The sequence below is a fragment of the Carlito syrichta genome, unplaced genomic scaffold, assembly GCF_000164805.1.
Source record: "Carlito syrichta isolate Samal-C Ts95f unplaced genomic scaffold, Tarsius_syrichta-2.0.1 Scaffold304551, whole genome shotgun sequence".
Classification (NCBI taxonomy): domain Eukaryota; kingdom Metazoa; phylum Chordata; class Mammalia; order Primates; family Tarsiidae; genus Carlito; species Carlito syrichta.
The window spans coordinates 361,990-370,434 of record NW_007248647.1 but is presented as its reverse complement, the minus strand read 5'-3'; the positions used below and the strand labels follow the sequence as shown (position 1 = coordinate 370,434).

At 39.5% G+C, this 8,445-nt stretch overlaps 1 protein-coding gene across 6 annotated transcripts; it reads right to left on the bottom strand.

Moving 5' to 3' along the window:
* Positions 1 to 713: 713 nt before the first annotated feature.
* On the bottom strand, positions 714 to 8,023 carry GPR85 (G protein-coupled receptor 85). 6 transcript variants are annotated; one of them, XM_008060162.1, is made up of 3 exons: positions 7,688 to 8,023; positions 6,282 to 6,399; positions 714 to 5,176 (listed from the first exon to the last, which is right to left on the bottom strand). In XM_008060162.1, exon 3 carries the CDS (start codon positions 5,004 to 5,006, stop codon positions 3,894 to 3,896), a length of 1,113 nt encoding a protein of 370 aa, XP_008058353.1. In that variant the 5' UTR covers positions 5,007 to 5,176; positions 6,282 to 6,399; positions 7,688 to 8,023; the 3' UTR covers positions 714 to 3,893. The 6 variants fall into 6 exon arrangements, with proteins under 6 accessions (XP_008058353.1, XP_008058354.1, XP_021569108.1 ...); XM_008060163.1 differs by having other exon boundaries at positions 6,282 to 6,396; XM_021713433.1 differs by lacking the exon at positions 7,688 to 8,023 and adding an exon at positions 6,593 to 6,659 and having other exon boundaries at positions 2,565 to 5,176.
* Positions 8,024 to 8,445: the final 422 nt, after the last annotated feature.

Here is an 8,445-nt window from a genome sequence, read left to right as displayed (position 1 = left end):
AAAAACACTGATGGGGTGGCATGCTTTAATAAGATGCACCCTTTCTTACAAATTACACCCATTTTGGCTTGGGGACCATGAGAGAACCCCTGAGAGTCATCACAAGATGCACAAACAAGTCCTTCCTTTGATTGCATTTTACCCAGGCATTCTCATGCTAACTTGCAGGAAGGTATGAGTTGGGCAGAAAAAACTCACCTCTGTGTCTCCTGAAAAAAAATGAAATAGCTTTCTTGTGGAAGTGGCCAGTCAGGACACAAAAGGAACTTTGGCATTTAGGTTTCACTACTACCTTGTAGATAGAATTGACAACATGGGAACTGGCTCCAAAACACAACATAGTGATTCATCTAAGTGTGGGTGTAGAATGAGGGGGGAGAAGGGGGAGTTCCCTCTGAGTTGAGGGAGTATGATATACAAAAAATCCCAAGGAACACTGGGCAAAGAGAAGATATAAGGCACTGAAGTCAAAATGGAGGACAGCCACTGTATGGCCATTAATACCAAGTTCATTTTAGGAATGTTTACCTTAAATAACACTCATAACGCACTGTTACTACTACAGTTATTGTTTCTTTCCCACAAAATTAGGAAATCTTAATGTGAGACTGTTCTGCCTTGTTTTCCAACATGCTCTCAGCACCAACTCAGTGCCCAACATATATTTGTTGAACAATTAAATAAATGAATAAACAATTCAAGTAGCATTCATGGAAGTACAGGCCATGAATCCAAGTGGCCATATCCATGTGTTAACAATGACAAATCTGTTAACTTTTATAGAAAATGCTGGAGTTGAAATCCAACCGACTAACATTTGATAGAGGTAATTCAGTCAATAGGTTGTCCTATCTACAAAAATTTTTTTCATCTAATCACTATAGTTAATTTTGTGTTACTAAATGAGACTTCTAGGGGGAACTGGGCAAGTTACTCACCTCCTGCTTTAGTTAATATCTGTATAGGATTCCACAGTCACAGACTGAATGTCTAGCTTCAACAAGGCATCTCACAAATACACTGTGCACAAATGGAACCAGGTGAGATAGTAAAAATGCATCCATCCAAACACATCACCGCCATTATGAAAAACAATTTAAAGACTATTCAGTTCAGATCTGTAATTAGTCCAAGAGGGACACATTATCATTGATAATGAGTCTTTCTCATAGGGAAGTTGACACACCAGTGGGAATATATTTTTTATGGGTTGAAGATTAGTAACATCCAATACTATATTTTGGAATGGATGCCAAAATAGACAATGTGATTTGGTCATTAAGACACTGAAGCACTTTTATTTTGTATGATTACTACTATTGCTCATTGACTTAAAAATGGAACTGATTTACTGGGAATATGTCTTGTCCACTGCTTCTCCCCTACCTTAAATGCCAAGTTAGTCAGGAATAGGCTTAAATAGTAGTCACTACACTTCAGCCTCTCTTATTGATTGCTGGGGCTAGTCACTTACCAAAGACGTTGAACTCTATTACTCCAAATATTTAGGTAGAGGCCAGCAGCTTCACTTGGCCCTTGTGCTTGACATCTCAAGCCCCCTTTCTTAATCCATACCTCAGTTTTCTTATCTACACAATGGAGGATAGTGTTGGCGAAACTTATTCTTTCAGGTCTTAAGATTATTGCTGAATTTTCTACTGGTTGCTGGTGAACTCTAAGCAAAGTTCTTCATAAGTATAATCATTGTAATTAGGTCTCTACTGTAATTTTTTTGAGTTGGAAACAGTGTTCTCAGAACATCTTTTTGATAACATTTCCTTTATTGTATGTTAGATAATGATTTTAGTAACAAGGAGAGTTTATAACTAGGTCCAATTCACTATTGTGCACTAAACTGTGTCTCAGATCCAATCAACTTTGGTGTAAAGTAAAAATAAAGTCAAAATGTTCACTAAATCATGGCTCAAACTGTCCTCATTATGAGCAAAACTGAATAGTTGCATATATCAGTGAAACATTTCATTGATTTATTTTTCCTTATGTATTCTCTTTACAGAAGTATTATAGCAATAAGGAATTCTGTTCCATTAGATTCCTAATCTTATTTTTCAAATACTAAAAAAAAAAAAAAAATAACAAAAACTCACAAACAAAACAAAACAAAGAAAACAACAGAAAGCAAACAAAAATAACTTTTTCAGGTTGTGTCACGTTATTGTAAACCATTCTTACAAGTAACATATTTAGAACCTCAAATTTCCATTGTACTATGCTCCAAATTAAAGGGTGATATTTATATTAAAATTTGGAACCAACCAAGCAGGTATATATCTCTAAATTCTACTGGCATGTAAGAACACAGGGATGATTATGATAAGCTACCAAATCATACTTTTACAGATAATATTATGTCAGTTTATCAGCTTTATGTTCACAATAATTCTATACATTTCCAGTTCCAGAATATAGTAGCTACAAAAATCAAAAACAAAACCATAACAAAGCTACTCTTCCTAATTTGTGCTTGCCTGCCAGATTAAAAAAAAATTGTTATGTGCCAAAAATGTTTAACTTATTCCAAGGAAATTAACAGGCTACACAGGTAAATTTTGGCAAATGCAACTTTATATTGAAGTTCACACATCTGTATCTTAAAGAATGAGACTCACAGACTCTAATGTATTTCTAAAATACCAGAAATCATATTATAAGCTTTCACAAGTTAAAACTGAAATAATTTAAACGACCAATACACTGAATGTGCAGAAAGTATAAACAAGACTGTGCCTTCTGTAGAATAAATGCTTCACAAATTGTGCAGGATGTCATACTAAGGCTGTGGTCTCCCCTTGACAGCTGACTTAAAATATAAACATACAGCAACTGCCTGCTTCTTAGAACACTCTAGAATAGGTAGCACACCTCAGAAGAAAATCTTTTTATTTTAGTGATGTGCACTTTAATTTTCAAACCATGTGAGGAAAAATGAAAAAGAGTATTAAATGATCTTCCATGCACTTCCAAATGCATGACCATGACCAGTTACTGATTTGATTTCCCTTGACTATTTGCTCCAATGCTAAGTAAGATGAAGGATACTAGATAACCCCTTAAGGCAACATGTGTTTATTCTGTATTATTAGAACTACTCAATTGTGACCGACTGGTACCATAAATGTTGCCTCCCATACCAACATCTAGCATTTGTAAAATATAAATGAATTGGAAAAACTTTATACCAAATCAACAAAAACCACATAATACAGTTCAATGCTAGCAATTTCACTAGTAGATAAGGAAAGTGGTATTTAGAAATAGTAATGTATTAATACAAAAAAAGTAAACTGTAATTGGAACCAATATACTGCTTTGGAATGCTCCCCAAAACTTACAAGGCGGTTTTTTAAGTGTGATATTCCAATAATTCATGGCACGTCTTTAGTGGATTACAGTACTTTAAGTCCCCAAATATATTAGTCTCTGCAAAACAATAATAGTATGAAATGTTTTAAAGTCTTCAAACTTCTAAAATTAGTTTTTATCAACACATTTACCTCATGTCAACTTAATTTATTAAGATGTCCAATGCTAATTTTTTTGATGTTTTTTTCATATGTAGTGATATACACAGCATTTAGCACTGATACTTAGCACCTGCTACTTTCATTATCTAGTTTTTGACCACATAAAGAAACTTAGGGCAGTGGTTCAGTCCTTTCTTAATTACAAACCTTCGTCGGCAGTCAGCAGGATCACTCTGAGATTTAAAGTAGGATTATAGGTGAACTATTGCAAAGACTGCAGAATGTTGCCCAAATCCTTATAACTGCTGATCCCATTCTTGAATTTCTTCTCAAGATATGGCTACAGGCCACAACTGCTCAGCAGAGAAGGTTAGTGTTTCACAAGGCTAAAGATTTACAGATGCTCCCTCATATAACACAGTAAGGTTCCCTTGGTAACCTGGATTTTCTGCAGTAAAGAAGGGTTGTGCTGAAACAGCGCCTCAGCTCCCTGTTGGAGAAAATGCAGACAAAAGGATTGATTCCTGCTTGGGCAAAACTCATCCAGACAGCAGCTGTTAGAAATCCCCCTGGTACTACAGGCCCTCTTGCAAAAACTCTCCAATAACAGGCCACCAGGTAGGGGCCCCACAAGGTTAGAAAGAGAAAAGTCATTATGTAGAACATTCTGCTGATTCTTTTCTCCATTTTGAACTCGTCTAAGACCAATAGCCTTCTTCTGCCCGTGGTGTTTGCGTTTTGCCTGATGCCCAGCAAGGTGGGTGGTGTGGGACCCCTTCCAAATCCTGCCAACCAATTGGCAGCTGCCTGGCCACTGGCTCCAGGACCATGAAAAGTCCAATTCTGGCTGACGGCTGCTACAAACTGGACTGGCTTCATTTTCCTTCGATCATGGACAAAAAATATCAGCTTGAGGTAGACAAGCTGTGTGGCTAGGAGGATGAGAGCAAGGAGCAGCATAAATCCTAAGGAATCATTAGCCCTGAAGGAGCGATGTTGGAAGGTGCATTGATCTTCCTCCCTAATGAATGAGTAAGTGCCCACGTCTAACACTGGGGGGAATGCCATGGCCACAGACAGAGTCCACACCATACAGATCACAGCCAGACACGTCCAAAAGGTCAGCCTCTTTGTATAGAAGCGGTGATGGGCGATAGCTAAGTATCTGGTGACACTGATGCAGAAGAGCATGAAAGCAGTGTGGAAACAGGACAACACCCCCAGAAAGGCAATCACTTTGCAAGTCAGTGTCCCATAAGTCCAGGTGGAGCCATTTTTGACAGAGTTGAATACAAATGGAAAACAAATTGCAGATCTGAGGATATCTGAACAGCAAAGATCCAACAGGAAGTAGTAAGGTGCTCTATGCAAGGTTTTATCTTTCACTAGCAAAATGGAGATCAGGAGGTTGCCCACTACGCTGACTCCTATTATGAAACCCAAGGAAGTCAGTTTTAGAAAGGCTGTTAGAGGCGAGAGATTTTGCAAAATGTTGTCAGCTGCATGGCTATAGTTCGCCATAGATGGATGGAGGATAAGGATACAGCCTCAGTCAAGTCTCATGATCTAGATATAAGAACAAGGAAAAGATAGATCCATACATTTTACTGAACATGTAATCCACAAAGAGAACCGATCCGATCTGCAGTCATGTTTCCTCTTTTCTTCCATTTGATTTGCCATCAGAATATCTGGAAAAAAAATGAGCTATCAGTTCTTAAGTTAACAAGCAATGATGTCAGACAGAGCAAACAAAAAGCTGTACATTTATGGGAAGCAAATAAAGTTTTAATTTTGAATACTATTATTTAATTTACTAAGTATTTTTGCTTGAGATTTCAGAGAATTGCCTTGTTTAGTTTTCAAGCTAGGTGAATTTTTAAAACGTCCCTATTTTGGAGAACATATATTTGATTTGGTAGCTCTAGAAGAGAAGAAATAAGATGTTCCACAGTTGTAAAATGTGCCAGTCAAGGAATTAATCACCAGAATTGCAACGGAATCTACAAGATTGCTAATAGGAGACAGAGAGACTGTCTACATTTATTTGAGGTCTGTTAGTATCTGTCACTGTTTCACGGGCAGCTTCTTTGCTGATGTGGAGCCAAAGAACCCGTGCAAAATATGTCTTTTAACTCAAGTGCCACTATCCATGCTGCATAAGAGTATTTGTTGATTCATCTTAAAGCAAAATTTCAACATTCGACTTCGAAATTAATAGAAACTTGTCCCAAGATTCGATGTGATTTAATCTTTTGTCTTTGCATCCTACCCCACCCCCCATTTCTGACAAATCAATTCTCTTTTAAGCCCACATGATTAGTAAAAATGGTTAATGTAAATATTGGCCGGGGAAACACACCCAGAGGAATAATGCACTTCCATTTGTAAATCTTGGCCGCCTGGATTCAAATGAATATAACATGAACCTGTATTTCCTGGGCAATTAAGCCTTTCCCATTTACACTGATCATCTTTGTTGCAAATCACAAGTGGCTTCATTTTAAAGCAAAATGCACATTGTCTCCTAGGTGCCTGGGAGCCACACCAGCGACATCGGCTTCCTCTGTTATTCCCACGAAGCGTGTTTCCTTTGCCACTTCTCACTCGCCCGGAATATGCTGATGGAAGCCCAGGCAAAACTGCGTTCGATGATTTTAATTTCCCCACCGGTACATCCCCGGGTAAATACCGATCGCATCATGCAACATTACGAAACCTGAAATCCGCCACCCCTGGATTTATAATGGGGGAGGGGGGCGGAGGGGGAGAGGGAGAGAGACATGCATTACATACGCGAAGATGGGGAGAGAGATTGCTTCTGTGCTGCAAGGGAACCGTTCCCGGTGGTTCGCAGTCTGATATTCCTCAGTCTTGAAAGGCTTTCCAGAAATGGAGCTCTCAATAAGCCCTACTGAAGATGCATTGTCTGACTGTACTTCCATTATGCAGTTTATTGTCAAAAAAAAAAAAAAAGAAAGAAGAAGAAGAAAGAAAGAAAGAAAGAAAAACCCCTCAGGGAGGGCTCTTTCCCGGTGAACCTGCAGTTTCATCAACACAGTGCATCCCCCCCGCCCCCAAACTTAACCGAGAGTATATCCTCCTACCTGTTGGTGTTGGATATCCCGACAGACTATAGCTTCTTCTTTCTATAAATTGCTGATTTTTTTTTTTGCCTTAGTGCCTTGACTGAGCATCCAGGCAGGGCTCGGCGGCGCCTGCGCGCTGGAGCCTCCTTGAGCTCCAGCCGCGTCCTCCCCTGTCGCAGCGGCACCGTCTCCCCCAGTAACGCAGGGGCCGCGGCGGCGGCGGCGGCGGCGGCGGCGGCGGCGGCGAGGGCGGCAGCGAAGGTGGCAGCAGAGGTGCTTCAGCCTCTGTGGAACCCACAGGAGCCCCTACCCGTCTCCAGAGCTGGCTGGGTTTATCGAATGCCCTGTCCAGCGCAACTGCCCAAATGCAGCTTTTGTCCCCTGGTGGCTGCTTCTGAACTTTTCCCTCCCCGCATTGGAAGTGGGGGCTTGGAAAGGCTTGTTTAGGATCTCAGGCCCATCCTCTCCTCTACGGCAGCGCACGAGGAAACCACCGTGTCCAGGACGCCTGCCCCCTCCCCAGGTTCCTGGAACCCTTGCCTTCCCCAAACATTTTTCTCCTCTTTCTTTCAGGGTGCTCCAAAGCTTTGGAAGCTTCTTGTAGATTTCCTCTTAAATGATTTCTCCAGCTGACCTTTGAATTTGCAGGTTAACTGGAAAAAGAAAGACATAAAAGATTTTTTTTTTTTTTTAAGAATAAGGACAGAAAGTAAATAAATAAATAAATAAGTAGAAGCACAGTCCAAAATCTTGTCAATGGGGAAGAAAGAAAGGAGGTTAGGGCAGCCCTGCCTTTGTTAGTCATCTTCTGTTCTCCAAGGCACGCAAATATGCGTATACGTAGGAAGAAGCTAAGTTCAGAGGACAACTACAAAATGATTTACAATCAGTCTACCTTAACGGATATGACTAAAGAATCAGCCTTGCAAATTTTTTAAATGGCTATTCCTGGCATTCCACCCCACCGCGCAACAGCCTTTCTTTTCCTTCTTGCAAGTTCATCTGACCAATAGAAGGGTGATATCAAAGCAGTTGTGTGAGTGAGTTCCCTTTTTCCCCCTTTGTTATTACAGAGGAATAATACTAGGAAAATAGCAAAAACATAAAACTTACACCAGTCCAAAGGGTCCGATGATATCACAGACACCACATAACCTGACACATGGGAGCTTAGGGTTGCCTCTAGAATCATGCATTTTCTTATTTTACCATTTCCGAAGAGTTTTGTTGGAGGGCTGGTATAAGATTTTAAGCGACAACCCCCTAACCAATCCAAAACGAACAGACATGCTTTCATTAATTCCCAGTGTAAAACGTCTGCTTCTCTTCCTGCATGCTTATTGCTTTATAATAATCTGTTAATGAAACAGAAAAAATAAAAATCTTCTCTACAGTAATAATTTGATCTCGAGACAGCAGTAAAATACCTCATTGCTGGGTGGTGAGATTGTGACATTCGGGGGAACTCAAGCCAATCAGCGTACAGATAATATGGGTTAATTTACATATTGTATTTCTATTGGACACGCTGAGGTAAAGCGTTCTCTGTTTAAAGCTTGATGTCACAGTCGTTACACAAAGCCCCTATGTTGGTAATACTGAAATGATGTTAAATTTCCCTGATTTTTTTTTGATGTCTTAAGTCCATTAAAAAATGGATCATAATTTGTTTTTTGAAAAAGAATATACACAAAGCACTTAACTTTGGCATTCCCTTAACCCAGAAAAATCAATCCTACAGCAATGCTGGAAGTAACTTGAGAGCATTTCCATTCAAGTAAAGCATTCCACTTTTTGCAAAACAAATGAATTCAGAAGAATTCAAACTATAATGGTAGTTTACAACTTCTAAGTAAAATTTCAAATTTGTT

Excerpts from the sequence above, each read along its gene's own strand:
- GPR85 (XM_008060162.1), bottom strand. The coding sequence starts at position 5,006 with ATGGCGAACTATAGCCATGCAGCTGACAACATTTTGCAAAATCTCTCG.